The sequence below is a fragment of the Pelobates fuscus genome, chromosome 3 (genome assembly GCF_036172605.1).
Source record: "Pelobates fuscus isolate aPelFus1 chromosome 3, aPelFus1.pri, whole genome shotgun sequence".
Taxonomy (NCBI): Eukaryota; Metazoa; Chordata; class Amphibia; order Anura; family Pelobatidae; genus Pelobates; species Pelobates fuscus.
Genome location: NC_086319.1, coordinates 222,564,216 through 222,584,568, shown reverse-complemented (window position 1 = coordinate 222,584,568; position 20,353 = coordinate 222,564,216). Strand labels below are relative to the sequence as shown.

Here is a 20,353-nt window from a genome sequence, read left to right as displayed (position 1 = left end):
TACCATTCTCTGACAACCTGTATTAACCGGTTAGTTACATAAAAATGTGCAGTTCTCTTATATGCCACAGTATCATGCTTTGTGAAATGCCTGTACTTGCCTGTATATGCATGATTGTCAAACTTTTGCACAACAAAAATAAAGAATTTAAATAAAATTTAAAAAAAGGTTGGTATGCCAAAAAATAATTCTTTAATAATAGGTTTAAGTTTTGCAGGGCCCTTCCCCCTCAGAGGAGGATGTTGGGAGAAGCTCACGGGAGAGCACATAGCATGTCAAAAAACGTATTTATAAAATATTTTACCAGGAAAGATACATTGAGATTTCTCTCGTTTTCAAGTAGGTCCTGGGTCCACAAAACATTGCATTGATACATTATGGTACAATAAAATACAAAAACAATATTAATACACAATATATACAAAATTTAACAAAGAACAGGTAAGAAATATTTAATCGACCATGACACGTGCATTCTGTTTTGAGGTAAAAATATAGGGCTGGTTTGAAATCTGCCCTGTTTAAACAGGTTTTGTTCATGTCTAGTCTCTTGAGAATGGAGTTGCCATTCCGACAACAGAGCCAGCTGCCCATGACTGGAAGCATGCTATTGGCCTCTCTATTCAAGGACCGTCACTGGCTCATAGCACCAGGGGATCGGGTTACAGTGGGCAAAGGAGAGAAAAGCAAGAAGCCATCTAAGAAGTAACCCAGAGTGCACAGCAGCAGCAGGTTCTGGCTCCTGCCAAATGCAAGTGTATAATGTCTTTCTTTCCCCCTATAGCTCTAGTGACTGTCTGAGGATTAAGTAATGGTACTAATTCAAATATAGAATTATAAAAAGCCAAGGAAGCCCTTGGGTGAAGAGGAAAGGGGGGGGGTTATGACAAAGCACTGGGCTGCCTTTCACTAATAATTTTATTAACAACTACCATACATACCCATCCACTTTAAAGTGCTCTGTCACTCTACAGCAGACATCTGAGGAACTCATGATGTGTCTAGTTATAGAGTTGTGCAGCTTCAAACTGCACGACTGGGGCTGTAACTTTGAGGACTGGTCATCCTAGCAGGAGCACTACTGAAGAGAAGATCGTGAGAGGAAGAGCTATAAAAGGATAGGAAGATAGACATAGGGAGAGCTGGAACATTATACAGAGACATACACTGTGTAGGCCTCTCTGTGTAATCCATCTCAGTCATCCTGGCTGCGTGGGATAGTAATGAGTATCTCATCATTGTGCTCAGTTCTTGTGTTTCTCCCTGTATTTTACTCAGCTCAATCTGTTAGATACAATACACAGAGCTGCATACATTTTTCTCAGCTCTATTTGTGTTTATCTTTGTGTTGTACTCAGCTCTATGTATTTTATAGATATCTTTATGTTGTGCCAGGCTTGATTTTTGTATGAGCATCTCTGTATTATGCTCCACTGTATTGTAAGAGTATATCAAAACTGAACAGTAAAAGTAAAAAGTTAAATTCTGGGGGAGGAGTCTGTCACCCTTCCATCTTTTTTTTTTAATTCTTTATTTTTGTTGTGCATGAGGGAACATAACATCCTGCATCATCACAATAACGAGTGCAGGAACATGCAAAATTCACAACGAAACAGATTACATCAGAAATTACATCCTAAAAGTGCATACTTTGCTTCATTTGGCTGTGTCTGCACAAATTTTTAAGGTTAGAGTACAAAAGGTAACTGCACACATTCGTGAAATAGCCAAGGCACAAGTGATACATGCAAGATCGATAAGTATAGGCGTATGTTTGAAGCGGTATGTGTGCAACGCTCAGTTGTGTGCGGTTATGGTATAATGAACTTAAACATCTGACATGTCTATAAAACCTCTCTCGTGTAAGAAAGCTGGTTCACTTTTACTACTGTAGTTGAGGTGTCTTGAAAGCGTGTGCGGGTTGCGTTACTTTTATAAATGCTGAACTGCAGGAAATAAACATTTTTTTAAAAAGAAGAACACAGAGCCAGTAACTATATTAGGGCTGTCCTATACCCTGAGGCGGTGTCGCTACAGAGTCCACAGGTTAATGCAGACAGTGGTTTGGATAAATCTGCTTCGGCAGAAGTTAATGATCGCTATTCAGACGGGTTGTACCCCGTTGGTGCTGTGAGTAGCCTAGTGCAACTGAACCTTAGGGTAGCAATCAAGCTGGGGCCAGTCAATCGCTTTCAGAACCTAGTGGCTGGTGTGCGTACCTACGTGTTGCCTAAAATCGGGCACTTGCTAGAAGATTCTGGCTCAGCGTTTAGGAGAATAATGCCACTGGAGGCTACTTGTAATTAGCCCTGTGTGGCTACGTGTAGCCCTATGGTTCGGGAGGCCGGGATGAAGTCACGGTCCGATGAGGGCATGAGCCGGCTCTGCTTATTATAACAAGGTTGTTAGTGGGTGAGTGTGGTGTCGGGCCAGGTGAGATGCTGTGTGGGGGTGCTCATGTGTGTGCCTGTGTACCCTGTGACGAGAGGGGGGGGGGGTGAATTGACAGTTATGTATGCCAGATCTAATTAGGTAGGACGTCTGAAGAATGGAAAAAATGGAGTGATGCATCAGCAGGTGTAATATAGTCCACAGGAACAGAGAGAGAACAGAGGTTAGTGAAACCATAAGTGCTAATTATAAAACCGTGAAGTTATTAAATTGTCCTGTGGGTCACTTGAGTCTCTGTTCAAGTAGTGACCGCTGCGTAGGAGTCAGGTGTTCGTCCCTGCGGGATAAAGGTGGCGGTTCTTGCCGGATCCCAGGTATGGGGTGGAGAGGTTGCAGCGGTGGGCCCTTGGTGGATCAATGAGTCCCCGGACAAGCCCATGTCTCGTAATAGAGTCGTAGCGCTCTGGAGGTCCTGGATGAGGTACGTTTCGTGATCCCGTTGAACCTTAAGGATGCGAGATTGGTGCCAGCGGTAGCGAGTCCCATGTTGTTTGAGTAAGGAGGTGTGTGGTCGTAGCGTTCGCCTCCAGGCTAGCGTGCTGCTTGACGAGTCGACATAGAATAAGATCGCCATATTTTCAATATGAAGGGGTGATTTGTTTTGTAATGCCGTGAGGACCGTTGCTTTGTCCTTGCCGTTTTGAAAGGTAATGATCAAGTCCCTGGGGGCTGTGGTGGGTTTAGGGATTCGAAAGAATCTTTCCAGAGTAATAGCTTTTCCCTGCCTTTGTGGTAGAATAGCCGCCAGCATGCGTTGCAGAAAATGTGGTAGTTCCATGTCGGGGATGCTTTCTGAGACCCCTCTAAGTTTAAGATTGTTTCTTCGCCGTGAGTCCTCTAGGGCCACATAACGGCGTTCATGTAGCAGATTCTGTTGCTGCAGAGTTTGTACGGCTTGTTGAAGCTGGGTGATGTGTTGGGTATTCGTTTGTGCTGCTCCCTCTAGGGCCCCAATGCGGCCTGTCAGTCCCTGCAGATCACTGCGTACTGCTGTGATGTCTGCCGAGAGATTCCTTTGTAGGTCTGCCAGTAGATCTTTTAGGACCGATATGGTCACAGGGGATGTATCCGACCCTGATTTGGTGCACCTCGGCTTTTGTGAGGGAGCCTGTGCTGGGACGAGTGGGTAGTCCTCTTCAGCGTCGCCGGACAACTCGTCCGAGAAGTCCGAGCAACCACCGGACAACGCGGCCATTTTGGGCCCGTTGGCGCCATGCGCCTGTCTCCACATGTCCCAATGGCAAGTCCCGGTGCGGGTTTGTCCGCTGGAAATCGTTTAGTCTTCCGCCCCATGGTGTTCAGGCTGACCTGGTGGGTATTTGTGGGCGAGTTTCTGTCAAATTCACGCTGGGTTTCAGTCGTTTTTTCTATTGTGAGCACGGAGCTCCAGGCATGTGCATCCGTTCACCTCCGTGGTCAGGCTCCGCCCCCCCCCCCCCCCCCCCGTCACCCTTCCATCTTAAAGAACCACTATAGGCACCCAGACCACTTCAGCTTAATGAAGTGGTCTGGGTGCCTGGTCAAGCTAGGATTAAACCTTTTTTCTATAGAAAACTGCTATGTTTATATTAGTGTTAATCCAGCCTCTAGTGGCTGTCTCATTGACAGCCGCTAGAGGCGCTTGCATGCTTCTCACTGTGAAAATCACAGTGAGAAGACGCCAGCATCCATAGGAAAGCATTGTAAATGCTTTTTTATGAGACTGGCTGAATGCGTGCGCAGCTCTTGCCGCGCATGCGCATTCAGCCAAAGAAGAGGATAGGAGGAGGAGAGCTCCCTGCCCAGTGCTGGAGAAAGAGGTAAGTTTAACCCCTTCCTCTCCATGCAGCCCGGCGGGAGGGGGACCCTGAGGGCTGAGGGCACTATAGTGGTCCTTTAAAACGCTGCTGTGTTTATTATGGATATTTCAACAGGCATGTAAATTTTACTTTTTCACAGAGGGATTTGGACAAATTAGGGGACTAAGCATCCAAGTGGCAGAAAAGTTTTAAAGAACAAATGTCAACTTGATGCATTAAATTATCGGATTTGTTTTTTGTAATAAAGTATATTAAAACATTTGAGCACATCAAACCTCGACCTCATTCTACTCCCTTTGTTTTGAATGCGACATATATACACTTTTTAATAGAACATTCACACAACAGCTCACCCTGTTCAGACTCCTTAATGGACAACATACACTGAAGCCAGTGATCTTATGAGTTAGCAATACTGAAATCAGCAGAGGGATTCAAATAGTGTTAGGCTTAAATTTAGGGTGAGGGATTTGAGAATTATTAAAGGGACACTCCAGGCAAAAAAACAGCTTCAGCTAAATGAAATTATGGTGACAGGAGGCCACTGGAGGCTCGCTTAACTCAATTTGTTAAATTGGATTAACCACAAAAGTACCTAAAGAGACAGTCTCAGCTCCACCTCTGGCCGCATTCGGCATAAAAATTTTCACTTACAGGAAGTGCATAGTGTACTAAAGTTATGGTGCAAGAAGGTCACTGGAGGCACTCTTACCTCAAGAGGTTAAATTGTTCTCAGATGGTTTAACCCCCAAGTTGCCTCCAGCACCGGTCTCAGCTGCCCCCCTTGTGACATCAGGCTTCAGAATTTTCACTTACACAGAGTGTGCCTTCCTTACCTTTTCTAAGCCAGTTTGGTGAATGGGGACTCACTGATTGGTTGAGACTCAATTAGTCACTAATAATCACTGAATCTCATCTGTGCATACCTGTAACGGATCGCCTGGCACCCCGACTGAGTACCTCCGTTAATGGATGCTCCTAGCGTTTCCTGAGGACTCCAAGCACTCTGGCAGACACCACAATCACCGAACTGATGCAGCATATGAATCTTCTCAAGCATAGGAATGCTGTAGACCGTTGAATAGGAACCATACGAATAGGCTTACACTCCTAGCAGTCAACTGAAACAGCATGCAATAAATCATTCCCCCAATAATGAGACGACACTTCACTTTGAGGGTAAAACAGGAACTCTGGACTGGCTCATCCAGCCTGGCTTTTATTACAAGAGTTGAGAATACAGGACCGCCCACAGGGAGGGACAAAACAACCAATAGCATAATGGTTACAACCCCCAGGTTTCCTCCCCTCAGATAAACATATAACATAATTATAGCATACAGTAAAAATACAGTTTTCACACATACACTGTAACTTTAAAAGTATACATTCAATCTCCATAAAAATTACATATTTGAACTCCGCAAACTTCAAACGTAAACACTTCCAAAAATCAGCCAAATCCCCCCAGTGGATCAAAAGTTAGCTGGAGGTCCCTTTATGACCGACCGCAAGCACAATTTCCTGCCCAAAACAGTTCCATAGATTTGGGCTGTGCGGTCGGTCAATTTTATGCCGAAAAACGACATTTCGAACAGGACTTAGTCTCTGGAGCTGAAAAACGAAGTGTAGAAGAAGGTAAGGGTCAGCGGTGTTCGGCAAAATGTGTAGCCGATTTCAGTCCACAGAATCTTTAGCATACACCGCTGACCGCATCTGAATGAACAAAGATGGCCGCCGCCACGTGTTCGTTTGCACGAACTGAGGCCACCCAGTGGTCGGCAATTAACCTGCAGTAACCTCACAGCCTGGGAGGTAAATTGCCTGCACACTTTAACTTCTGGGTGGTCCGCCTGTGTGGTACTTGGTTCAGTAAGCCCTATTTACTGAACCAAGAGGGAGAAAGCCAGGGACAAGTTATTTTACAGGTCTGGGGACAGTCTTAACCCCTTAAGGACACATGACGTGTGTGACACGTCATGATTCCCTTTTATTCCAGAAGTTTGGTCCTTAAAGGGTTAAAGGAGCATTGTTTACCAAAGTTACAAGATGTCCCCAGACGGTTCTTAAAGGGCCATACACACCGAATAAAAGTCCATACGTTTAAAGGGGCCATAGTCAGCAGGTAGGAGGCGGGCAAACAGGCTTCTCCAATGCCCAGTGGCGAGGTTGGTTTCGCCACAATACCCAACTTACACGTAAATACAATCTACGTCTTCATCTCCACACTGTAACCAACACATTAAGCAGTGAAGGCGGATGTAGAACACAGTTCTCACAATTTCCACTAGTCACTGGTGACTATGTGAAGGACTCTCCAGGCTTGCAGTGGCAAGTAACTTTTAACATGTAGCTAGTAACTTAGGACTTGAAATTTTCCAGTGCGATCCATATATACCATAAGACAAATTAGGGACTACCTTGTCTTATGATAAAATCGGAATTTGACAGAATTCCAACAGCCATCATAAGTGATTGCTGTGGGATATATTCACAATCTTGCTCATCTATGGAAGCTCCTATTGTTCAGCAGGATCCTCCATACACTTCATGCGTGAAAGTACAGCACTGATGTGGCTCCTGGCAAATGAAGGACCAGGAGCAAAAAATAAATTAATAAAAAAAAAAAAATATGGAGGAAAGCAGATTGCAGGAGATAGAGGGACAGATTCAGGCAATTAAACCTACCTTCCACTGTATCCCTAGTCCACTTGACCATAACTAAGAACACTGAAGGTGACATCTCCAAAGACCCACACAAAATAAGTGACAGATCCACTTTAAACCTTAATATAGCTACCAACATGATTATATTTGGTGGCTCAACAACAAAATAAAATGCAATTAAAATAAAATTGTTACATATAAGATGAACTGCCTTATATAGTAGGGATGGAAAAAAACAAAAAACAATTTTACACAAGACACTTAAAAACACCGTTATTATAACAATATCAAGAATCCACTGCACATACATTTAATCATCCCATTCTCATAATGGACATATTTTTCTTCTTAAGGCTTCCAAGCCATTTAAGAGAAGCACTGGATGCTTTAACGTTATCCCTTTGCCTGGAGGAATAACCATTACAAATAAATCCCATTCAGACCTCAAGCAAAAGAGTTTTAGCATCTGATCACCAGCAGTGCCATTTGTCACCAGTTGTCGTCAAAGCAGGTCTCTTGCCCAAGTGCTTCCTTTTTGCTCTGTAGCACTATGCATTCAGTCAATTTCCCTACATTTATACATAGTCTTTGTAACCCTTAAAATACAATAGTATCCTTTCAACACTAGAGTCTCAAATAATGTATTACCTCTATACTAGCAAAGAACTAAGTAAATATGAAGGATAAAAAGTAGCCTTTTTAAAAATGTATTTAATATTTTAACACAGTTAGGCTGCTAATTCCATAATGAACACACTCACTTGAGGCTTTGAAAAATGTATCAGTAGGACAGGTCATGTAAGTGAGCAAGGCACTGAATTATGTCCATATCACTGACAATAACCCCCCAAAAAGGTGGTCATGTCTGTCAGCTTAACCTATTCTAAAGTGGTACTCCAGGCACCCACACATTGCCTGCAACATGTAGGTTGGGTTTCATCTAGACATGCAGCAATGCATTATTTTTAGTAATCATAAGCCTTGCATAGAGCCTTGTTTCTCAATCAGTAGTATGTGTACCCCAAAAGCGGTCCGGCTGGCCACCTCTGTTTCCCCCAGGAGGGAGCTGGCTTTGCGCTTAGGCACAGTAGGCAGTTGCCTACTCTGCCAAAATACAGTATCCGTGGGAATAATGATTGCAGAGAGGGAGCTGTAATCTCCCTTGTGCGCCCTGCAATGATTACTGGTTACAATGGCACTCTGGCTCCAGCAGCACTAAAAAGCACGCTAACACAAGCCCTCACACTGGATCAAGGTGGAGGCATCCACTCCAGCTCTTCCAAAGGAAGGGAGGCTGGGTCGAGTTAAATGATAAAAAAATAATAATCTGGGATTGTGTGAAGGAATGTGTGCGTCAGAGCGCGTGCGTCAAATTAGTGAGTGTGTGTATCTTTACTACCTTTATTCAGGCTTGTTCACCAACAAGAGATTAACTTAAATATCAGTGTCTACAAGTTTCATTTGGAATTAAAATCAATAGAAATTACTTTTGAGGCAGGGGTACTTGGGAATTATGTTTTTTAGACCTGCAGGGGTAATTTTCCATAAACGTTGAGAAACCCTGTTCTAGAGCATGTTTGTAACCCCCTCCAGTGTATCCATTTTAGCTCCAATAACAAGGCTCTACAGGGAATTGGAGTTCAGAGTATTGTATATTATAGAAAGTAGACAACAGAAGACCTCCTAGAAATGCTGCTGTATAGAATGGTAAGGGATAACACAGCTTTCTCAAGCTGGAATATTGCCTCAACCTTTTTTTACTGGATTACTGCAGCAAGTGTGGCAGCTCCATGTCAATGAGCATCATTGAGTTAAATTTCAGTGTGCACTAACAAAAGTCTTATAATCCAGTAAAGCCCAGGCACAGCCATATTAAACATTGTAAACGAGAAGACGAAATAGAAACATTGTGGGATATTTATCAAATTCATTTTTAAATGGACCGTTAAATGAAACCACAATTTTGTTTGTATTTATTAAAGTGTTCTAAAAAGTGAAGGTTCTCTTATGGTAAATTCTGACACTTTCTGCAGAAGTGGTGGAAAATTCATATTTCCATTGTGTTGCCAAAGGAAAATAAGTTATTAAAAAGAGATGAAAAAGAAAGAAAAGAATATGAGCTGTAAAAGGACACATTGATAAATATCCCCATAGTTTAATTTCTGTATTTCTCGGCTTGCTGATTGGACACAGATGAGCCAAACTTATATCAATTACTGACAGAAAGCCAATATGAAGTTGTAATATAGTATGCCATTAATATTGGCATTTTGGCAATCATTATTTGAATTTCTGTGGAGCACTTCATAGAGGGGAGGATGGTGTACTTATAGACATTTCTATTCATTTTCCTTCAAATTGCTTCACTAAATTGAAAAGTGAAGTTATAGATGATGCAGTTTTGTTGTATAAAAGTAGACAGCGCACTATATAGTCAAAGGACAATGATCTTCAGGGAAGACCGGAGACAATACATTTTTCTTAACCGTCAATTTTAAAATTCTGGTCATTACAAATCTACAATTATTGCATATTGTTACACAAATTACTTTTTTGGAGTGTAGCTCATTAAATGGCTCCTCAATGGTTAATCCATACAAATCTTACTCTATTGGATCTGACTTCCTCCACTTTAATAAAAAAAAAAAAGAAATAAGTACCGGTAAATCTTTCTTGAAATCCATATTGCCATAGAAAGAGACAGTGTTAGGGAGAGTGTGTCAAACTGCTGGAATTGACTGGGGGGTAACCCCTACTGAGTAAGAGCTTAGGAAAACGAGAAACTTAATAGTATACCTGAAGGGGTGCAAGCACAGTGGAGCAGTACACCTACTAGGTTCTAGTACATAGATCAGCAGTCCATAAATAAAATGTAACTTTTAATAATAAATTTAAAATAAATGGGTACAAACAAAAACAATAATTGGGGACAGAGCCCAAAAGAAAACAGGGCTTATATTAAAGAGGAGAAAACATAGACCTAATCGTGATAGGATACACGAAGAAATGCCACATACATAGGTAAGTGGCTAGCTGCACTGTTAAGGGGAGAGGGAGAGGGGTGAGGAAAAAAATCTGTACGCTAAAAATCCCCAGCGTCCCTACCACAAACCAAACCCTAAGTGCTGTTAAGGTAAATGTAGATTCTCTCTCCTCTAATTCTAACTACAGTCTGCAGTCCTGTGAATTGAAGCACTGTCCCTACTAAAATCAAATCGAGTGTAGAATCGAAAGGAGGGTTGTATATTCTGTAACTGCATAAATCTAGCACAAATCCTCCCTGTCTGACCGACTCCCCCCTCCTTTCAGATAAGTCCCGACGCGCGTTTCGCCGACTTGCGGCTCTACCAGGGGAACCGAATGTACGTTAGGTCATGATTTAAATATCCCGCTCTCTCCTCGGATTGGCTTCAGAATTAGCCACCGTAGTAGCCTCCTTTCGATTCTACACTATTTGATTTTAGTAGGGACAGTGCTTCAATTCACAGGACTGCAGACTGTAGTTAGAATTAGAGGAGATAGAATCTACATTTACCTTAACAGCACTTAGGGTTTGGTTTGTGGTGGGGACGCTGGGGATTTTTAGCGTACGGATTTTTTCCTCACCCCTCTCCCCTTAACAGTGCAGCTAGCCACTTACCTATGTATGTGGCATTTCTTTGTGTATCCTATCACGATTAGGTCTATGTTTTCTCCTCTTTAATATAAGCCCTGTCCCCAATTATTGTTTTTGTTTGTACCCATTTATTTTAAATTTATTATTAAAAGTTAAATTTTATTTATGGACTGCTGATCTATGTACTAGAACCTAGTAGGTGTACTGCTCCCCTGTGCTTGCACCCCTTCAGGTATACTAGTAAGTTTCTCGTTTTCCTAATTTCTTGAAATCCAGCACGGGACAGGGTTCCCCCATGAAGCATTCACGGCACGTTATCTATCTATCTATCTATCTATCTATCTATCTATATATATATTTTTTTTTTATTCTTTATTTTTGTAGTGCAGAAAAAATACATACAATTTTGTCATGCCCCAACAGCCAATGACAATAGATTCACAATAGATAGCTTACATGTAGTAGAGCAATGAGAAAGACATGCACAATTTTTAAAAAGGTATAACAGGGTTAATGACTTGCTTTGTACATTTTGTATGATTATAGGCATTATATAGACATTTCGGCAGGAGTATGCAACCTATGAGACAAAGCTTTGCTTAAAATGTCACATGAGCTGCACTATTTTATACGTTAACAGGTTGGTGCTATGAATGCCAGAAGATAAGCAAGTGTGATTAGTAATAAAAGTCATGCTAATTTATAACAGTCAAACAGTAATGGTAATAACGTGCTTCAACTTTTAGTGCCGATGTGAGCGTTTCAATAACATAACCTTTTCATGGCAGATCAAAACAACACATTTTATAAGAGTAGTAAGTAGCAGTTGGAGACAGGAGTAAATCCCTAGGGATGCCCCAGGCCAGTGACCCTTAGAGCTTGGGACAGTAGTGCTATGCTATGCAGGCCTCAGCAAAGAGGGTTAACTTATATCTAGACATGCAGCAATAGGCCGCATGTCTAGAGGTGCATTTACTGAGCAGCGTTATGGTAGCCTTCAGGGAACGATCAAGTAAGCCACCCTCGCCTCTGTTTGAAACCAAATAGTAACGTTATCCTGTATTGTGGCCAAGACATGTGTGTCGACAATGAGCTATACATATGTTTTAATTAAAGTTCCGATATACATGAAATGTGTTATGCCTGGAGAGCTGAGCGTTATAGACAATGCAGGATAAGAACATGCTATGTCTATTCAATGTCGATTATTATTGGAGCTATATGTCTGCCCTACTGCCGTTCCCTGCACTATGATAGCTAGGAAATAGAGAAGAATCAAATAGGAAATGTAAAAAAAAACAAGGAGACAGGAGCTCAGAAGCCTGGCCTATAACATAAAGTTAGTATAAATCAGAGCCAGTAATGGCTATCTAGAGCTTTTTCAGTAAGTCACCAGTCATCCGATTCCCCTGTTTTGGAAGAGCCAGGAACGTGATGGTTGGCATTGAATTGGGCTGTCCGCTCTGGGGGTCCTGAGTCCGCCTTTCTGCATGCTCGGGCCCCTCCAGCCCCAAAGTCCTGTGTGTCCCTTCACTGTGTCCACCAGCAAATAGCGGAGTTGATTATCTGGGCTATGGTGAGAGAGTCTCCTAGTAGGGCAGTGTGCAGGTGAAACGCTTTGGGTCTGCGCTCTAATCGCCTCCAAAAGTCTTCACAGATCTTATTGAACCTGGCCTCAAAGCCCTCTCTCCAGGCCTGCAGGGTCTCATGAGGTTGTGGCTCGGCTGCCATCTTGGTTACTGTATGCGAGCTTTGTTCCGGCCGGGTACTCCCCTGCTGTAGGTCTGAGGGTTTTTCCAACTGGGACCGGGATGACCCCCACCGGTCCAGAGGGGGGGGGGGGAGGGGGGGGGGATGCAGGGAGTTGGTATAGTTGCTGCTCGGTTTGGTTCTCATGTTGCTGTTTCTCCCAGCCATCAGGCTGCTTGTCATGCTAGGCCTTAGGTATGGAGTGTGGCAGATCTCGACGGAAAGTCACTTTTTTTGTGTCCACGAGCTCCCACTCGATGCAGCAATGAGACTCTGTTATGTTGGTCTCTAAAAACCACAATTATGACGAGTTTTCGTTGCTTTTAGGCTTAGCTGTGCTAGAGCTCTCTGCAAGTATGTCTGGCCAGCTCTGCTGTCAGGCCCTGCCCCCCCACATTATCTATATTTGGTCTGGGGTCCAATCAAGTGTTTATCAGAGGAAAAAGGGGTTTACCTCAGATGCATGCGTGGGACAATTGAAGAAGTAGCAGGGATAGAGGGGAGTTATACAGCGTAGACCAGAAGGGAATGGAGGCAAGGCTTAAAGTAAGAGACAAAAGGGGGGAAAGAACAGTATTTTTGTCTGTGTAAACGCAAGACGCACGCACACAATCCTAAGGCCTTCACACTTCAGGTCTGCTCTAAGCACTGACAAATGTAATTTTTGCACAGAACATTACACAGTACGGAATTTCGTTCCGGACTGCATTAAACTTGTACCTTGTTCTAGTTGTACCCCTGCACATAAGTGCAAATATCTCCATATGTGCAGCATTTCAATCAGAAACACTGAACTTACAGACATACTGTTTAAAATCCCACATGTGAAATGGGCATCTATGGGAGGAGATGGGAAGAGACCATGAGTGGTGGAGGAAGGAGATGTCATTATGAAAGAACTGGATTTAAAGAAGCTGACAGGGTAGGTTAGAGCTGTACAGATATAAACAGTTAAATTACATCACCTCAAAACTATTTTTAATATAGTAACACCATCAAGTTTTGAAAGGAAATTTATTTTATTTTTGTATAGACTCATTAAGGTTACAATCCCATGGAGTGCAGAGGCCTTGTGGTACATCAGAGCGCAGATATACTTGCCTGAATCTGTCCCCCGCAAAAGTTGCCATCTTCAGTTTCCAGCTTCTTGGGCTCCACCCACCTGTAGCTGTAAGAGTACAACTTTGATGTGTATGAAGGAACCTGCAAGTTCAAATCTGCGAAAACCTTAAAATTTCCAAAGCCATATTTGGCGAATCTAACTACATTATATTCTACTGTGAATGCCCCCCACTTTAAATGAATACAATAAGTGCCAGGAATACAAAGTTCTATTCCGGACTCTATAGGTCCCTCTGCCGCCCCCCACCCCCCCCCCCCCACCCCCACCCTCAGTGGTAAACAAAGTGTAAAAAGCCTTTATTTACATATCTTATTACAGCGCCAATGTCAATACAGCGTGTGAGGACTTCAAGCGTCAGATACCAGAGAAAAGGTCCATTTGGATCCAGGAAGCGCCTCCAGTGGCCGTCTGAGAAACAACCACTGGAGGCAGACTTATTGCTGCAAAGTAAACATTGCAGTTTGTCTGGAACTGCAATGTTTAACATTGCAGCACTCAGTAGCTCCGTAAGCTCACTAAGTAGCAATGGGGACACTGTACCCAGACCACTTTAATTAGCTTAAATGGTCTGGGTGCCTATAGTATCCCTTTAAAGCACTGAAGAATATGTTTGTGCTAGAAAAAGAATAGCAAATGCTTTAAAACATGCTTTTATTCAACTAACCTTTACAGTAATCAGCGGGGTCTTCCTGTTCCTCATCGTCAGATCCTAGAATCTCCTCCTCTGGTTCTGGTGGTGCTGGCTCGGGGAGTGGTGGAGGAGGGGGAGGAGGTGGAGGGGCAGAAGGTGCTTTCTGTTGAGCCTCTGGCCTACAAACAAAAAACAGTTTGTTAGTCAAGAGTAAAACTTCTTGCACATTTTACTTGAAATCCCTGTCTGATCAAGATATTTTAAGATTAGTGTAGAGTAATGCCATAAATGTTAAGTAAAAAAGTATTTAGCACAAGTTTCAGTCAAAAGGAGTATACACAAGAAAGTCAGATAATGAATAAAAAATTAAAAATAAATTAAAAAAAAACATGCATAGAATTTGAATTTTTTTTTTTTTTTTAAATTCTTTATTTTTGCAATGCTTATAATGGTTATAATGGTTACAGGCTTTCATATGGTACCCCAACGGCATTCCATACGTTGATTGCTAAACATGTGTTACAGTGGGTAGTAGATAGACAAAGCACTTTTTTTTTTTTATATTACATAGTAAACAGGCTTAAACGTAGAGTGAGATTACAAATTATATGAAGATATCCGACTATTAGGCATCGCTTTTATGGTATAACATGCTTTGAGAATTAGCTAGCTGCGCTTAAGGTGATAAAGTAAATTAAATGATAAAAGTTACGCTTGACATCAGCATTTTACAGAAAAATATGCCATGTTGCAAGAACAATGCTTTATGAGAAAGGAGATATAGAAATTAACGTTGAAAACAGATGATTGGCACACGTTTAGTTGCATCGCCTTTATACCATGCTATTTCAGTAGAGGGCTATTTATTCTGGATAAACTAGTGGCATGGTTGTGGCTGAAACAGTGGTTCCAGCTAAAGTTAAAGTAAAGCCCCCTAGCTACCTTAGCTCAATATGCAGACCTCCATGTTGGCTGCGAGTGATGGGAGTTGTGAGAAACAAAAAGCAAAACTGAACATTAAACACAAGGTTGAGTAATAGAAACATGTCCAGTTCCAGTGGGGCACAGAGTCAGGTGTAAGACAATACTATGCCTGTGTTAGTGTCTCAGTCCGTTTGGGGTCAGCCGATGCCTTGACGGGGCTGGGTGAATACCCCCTGCTGTAGGTGGTGCAGCTGGTGCGATCTCCCTGGTGTCCGGGTGCCGAGATCCCCTGGGCTTTTCTGAGTTGCTGTTGGTGCCGAGTTTAGCTTCACCTGCTTTGTTTGGGGTGGTCTGGTGCTCGTTTTTGGCGGTCTCCTCTGCTTCCTCGCCTTGCCGGGGAGATGCCGGTTATTGACCCCCCTCCGCCTTCCATCATCTGCTTTTTTGGGTTGTGTGTCTCGCCTCTGCCCCCGCCGGTTCAGGTTAGCGCCCTTTTGCTGCTTCTGCCGTTGCCCTGCTATTTTACCCGGTTTGGCGTCTTGTGAGGTACCCTGTGGCAAAGGCTGGGGGAACTCTTCAGGCTCTGAGCCCCTCATGCGGGCCTCTAGAGACTCCCAGAAGGCATTGAATATGCTGTCCAGTCGCTTCTCGGTTTCCCGCCAAGTGTTGGACGTGACGGCGGTGCGAGAGGCATCCGCCATCTTGGAGGCCGTAGGGACGGTAGCTTTGTGTCTCCACAGAGCCGATTCTGGGCCATTGCTGTGCCCAGGAGTTGGTTGGGGGTGGAAAGGGATAACCCCCACCGGTCCAGAGGGGGGGGAACGAGGGCTTGCAGTCAGCCTTCCGGCATGGCCTTGCTGCTGGGGAGCGGCCGCCTCCCCTGCGCCTGCCATGCTTGTAGGCCTCATTGTGTTCCGTGCTCGGTTTGTTGCCGGGGAGGTACCGATCTCTGCACCTCGGTATCCTCTCTCGAGTGGTAGCTTTGTGGTCGTGATTAAGTGCCTGTATGGCGGTCAATTTTGGCTTTAAGTCCCCGGTTTAGCAGGAGCTGCTGAGATGAGCGTCTGCACAGCTCTGCGGTTAGGCCCCGCCCCCAGAATTTGAATCTTTGACAGCATATCTTAACCTTTGTTTCCGGTCAGTGAAAATTTGCAGAAACTAACTAATTAAAAAGTACTCATCACAATGAATTTGAAAGCTCAATGCATTTTCTTGCTATTGTCAATAATTTCTGCTTACAAACAAGAAGATAGAATAAAATGGAGAATTAATGGGACACTCCATTAAAAGATTCCCTTGGCTACGATCCCAGGTGTACCCAGGCCCAGTAATGTCTGGGTACACCTGGGCAAGCTATTTAGCAATGTTTTGCCCTCTTATCCAGGTCCCCACTTGCTCCAAGCAGTCTTAAATCCCCAGTGACGCACATCAGGCTTCTATAGAAGTCTATCCAGACAGCATTTGACTGAGAACTCTCAGTCAATAAATGGAACACTGTACGTGGAAATTTGCAGATAATTTCCATTATCCCTATACTGAAACACTGCAGACAGAGATTCCAAGAACTATGACCACTTCAAATAACAAGCAGTTATGGTGTTTGAGTAATCCTTTAATGCATTTGATAGATTTGGGTCTTTTCGTAGGATTTATTTTATGGTAGTTTTTTTTAAATAAATGTATTACAAAATGTTATTCCACTAGCCTGTCTCCTTTGCCAAGTTTCCATTCAAGAAAAAGGCTTCCTTATTAATGTATGTACTGATACAGCCACTGATAGGGGTGAGGGAGCCAAAGTGCTATACGCAAAGCAGACTGCATTAGGAGAAGACACCAAGACATACATATAGCGGATCTCTTACAGCAGGGCATGACAAATTTGTTTGGAATCTAAGAGCCAGCTAAAAAAGTAAGGAGCCAGTCTTTTTAAACTAACAAGAAAAAAAATGCAATTCTTAAAAGGGACGCTATAGTCACCATAACCACGCTGTAGGATGTCACTGCAGGCTTTTCAATGTAAACACTACCTTTTCAGCGATAAGGCCGTGTTTACATTGCCACTAGAGGTATCCCAAGGCAGCAGTCACTCAGACAGTCACTAGAGGTGATTCCTAGACGCTGAATCTATGTTCAGTGTCTCCACGCTTTGCATGGAGGCGCTGAATGTTCCCCATAGAAATTCATTTATTCAATGTAGCTCTATGAGGAGATGCTTATTGGCGCAGAATTGCCTTTTGCCGCACATTTGCAATATCCTCCCAGAGCTTTCTGTTGGGAATAATACACTTTACCTAAATACAAAATGCTTAGTGACCAAACACTCAAGCTACAGATGATCGGATGTCCAGTCTGTTTCAAATTGGCTAACTTGGAGCATGTCAGCTATTGGGAAAAATATACTTTGTCTATATACAAAGCTTAATGCATATACCCCTAGACAAGAGCTATAGAACATTGTGTAACAGGTGTTTGTGTTTTTTTCTGTGTGTTTCTGCTGTTGGCCTTATTTCCCGTGTTTCTCCCTTTGATCATAACAGCTTAGTAATGTGTAATTTAGAACTGCGTAGTTAATATCTTTAATTCTAAGTGTTAATTCTAAGTGCGTAGTTATATTGAAACTTAGCTTTGCGCAAGACCTGAACATGAAGATACACCTGCAAGCTAGCTATAGATTAAGATGTTAAGATAAGACAGATTTTGTTTGGATTGGATAAGGCTTGTAAGACCACCCCTGTTTCCTCTTGAATATAACCTGTTACACAGACCATTAAAGGGACACTCCAGGCACCCAGACCACTTCTGCCTATTGGAGTGGTCAGGGTGCCAACTCCCACTACTCCTAACCCTGCAACTGTAATTATTGCAGTTTTTCATAAACTGCAATAATTACCTTGCAGGGTTAACTCCACCTCTAGTGGCTGTCTACTAGACAGCCACTAGAGGGCACTTCCTGGTTTCTAGCACAGGAAACCTGTGCTAGAGCGTCGCTGGACGTTCTCACGCTGTGTGAGGACCTCCAGCGTCGCTCATTTCCCATAGGAAAGCATTGAAATTATTTTTCAATGCTTTCCTATGGGGAGTGCTAATGCGCATGTGCGGCATTGCCGCGCATGCGCATTAAGTCTCCTCGGCCGGTGGGCGGGATCAGTCTCGCCCACCGGCCGACGCAATACAGAGGAGGAGCGGCGTGGAGGAGGAGGCAGCGACGAGGGACATCGCCGCTGCCTCAGGTAAGTGACTGAAGGGGATTTCACCCCTTCAGTAACTGGGGATTGGTGGGTGGGAGGGAGAGGGACCCTCCAGTGCCAGGAAAATGGATCGTTTTCCTGGCACTGGAGTTTCCCTTTAAACGTTAGAAGTCACCTTGAACCTTATATTGTCTTGTCTCATTCATTGGGGTTCCTCACCAGCTGGTTTGGGGACAAGGAGAAATACAAGAGTTCCAAATTGATTAGAAGTCCATGGCATAACAAAGGGGAATTCCTGACGCAGGAAGTCTTCACTTACAAATGGGGGCTCGTCCAGGATCGAAGGAGCATAGTTGGCGAGTACAAGACATTTGATTTTCTTAAAAAAAAAAAAAAAAAATAGATGAAAACCCCACCCAATATGCAAGAAAATGCTGGGTTGAGGAATGCTGCCTTCCCACTACTGATGACATGAGAGGCATGTTCATTAACTTACTACTTGATAACATGGACCAAGGTGCCTCTTGAATTTTTAAAAGAGAACACCTGAAGTAGTATAGTCTGACATGTAAGGCTTTAGTGGACGAAATTCTTGAATTTGACGCTTCTGAATGCTTTGGCCTTATGCAGTCTATAAAGGCTGCATCTTTCACTGCCCCACAGCAAAGTGATGCTCTGAATACATACCCCAGAGTAGGTTGGTACTGCAACATAGTGGGTAACTGGAATCCCAACTCAAACAGAACTCCCAAAACACAGAAGCCACACGATACACAAGCATGACAGACAAGGTTTTAGACACCTGTCAGAACTGCGGGAGGAGGGGTCATGGTGACAGGGACTGTAAATGCTATGGGGCCAATAGACAAACACACAGGACTGAACACAGACAGACTACCATGGCTGTCCACCACATCCCCATTCCCTGGGCACAACACTCAAGACAATGATTAGGCCTTAGGTTGGGCTCCCTTTCATGTGCCTCTCTACGAGCCACTGCTAATTGGCTTCAACTTCATATGATCACAATTATTGATGGACGCCAAACCGATTTCCTATGCGATACAGGAGCCACCACAACCTCTTTAAGGATGACCCACTACAGGGGACCACAGAGAGATACTGGAAGAATTTCAGTAGGAACTAATTGAGTCTCAATCCCCACACCTCAAGCCCCCTACTAAGGGTTTCCTCCACTAATGGAGATTTCTCCAATACCCACATCTTTGACATTACGAAAGCATACCCAGTGAACCTATTAGGCAGGGACCTCATGTCAAAGCGACAGATGTCTCTGTCCATTAATGAAGCGGGTAGCGGCACAGTAACGTCCCCCTTTGATATTTCAGCTGTGCAAAGACTACAGTGATCAGAAAGGGAGCTTCTGCTCACTCAGTAGTGGCAAGTGCAGCCTCTCACTTCCGACAGAACTCGAGGAATTGCTATTAGCTCTTCTGCAATAGGTGACTTCAACACATGTTGATACCAAACTGACTCTGGATCCTCCAGTCGTACGTAACGGAACTACTGACATTCTCCCTTTTGAGGACCCTGCTAAGGACAATTACACAGACAATGACATGATAACTGTATATGGCCTGTGGACAGAGTGACGGGATTTTCATTGTCACAGACAGTGGGCTGAGAAAGGAGGACTGTTACAGCACTAGAATTAAATTTTCTTCCCGATTGACCCCTTTACCTTTTCTTTTCATGCAAACAAAAGGCACACACACAAAATACAGCCACCTTTAGACCAACTGAAGACGGGATTGTATGCCACATCTGCCAACGACCCAGGCTTTGTTAACTGCACTCCATACAAGGCGACCCTTAAACCAGGATCTACACCTGTCTTTGTCAGACAATATCCTCTATCTTTTGAAAAGGAGAAGGGCATTGCACATGTTATTGATGAGTTACTACACAAGGACATTATATCCCCAACACACCAATAAACCCTGCCCCAAAGCCTGGCAGGGCAGAGTTCAAATTCACACAGTATTTACGCCAAGTAAACAAGAGTTCAACCACTAGCCCTGCTAGTGCCAGATGTAAATTCCATCCTTTCTGCCATTCCTGCAAACCCCACACACTATACTATAGCGTTATTGACATAAAGGAAATTTCCTGACGCATGAAATCTTCACTTACACTTTCCTATGGGAAAGCATTGACTTAGCTGGGATCATAAAGTTTGATGAT

At 43.4% G+C, this 20,353-nt stretch overlaps 1 protein-coding gene across 7 annotated transcripts in view; it reads right to left on the bottom strand.

The window, feature by feature from the left end:
• SRPK2 (SRSF protein kinase 2) overlaps positions 1 to 20,353 on the bottom strand; it is a 144,654-nt gene that overhangs the window by 52,103 nt on the left and 72,198 nt on the right. For all 7 annotated transcript variants that reach the window (XM_063448122.1, XM_063448123.1, XM_063448127.1 and 4 more), the window contains one exon: positions 14,070 to 14,215. In XM_063448122.1, coding sequence (XP_063304192.1) covers positions 14,070 to 14,215 — 146 coding nt within the window. The remainder of the gene's footprint in view (positions 1 to 14,069; positions 14,216 to 20,353) is intronic.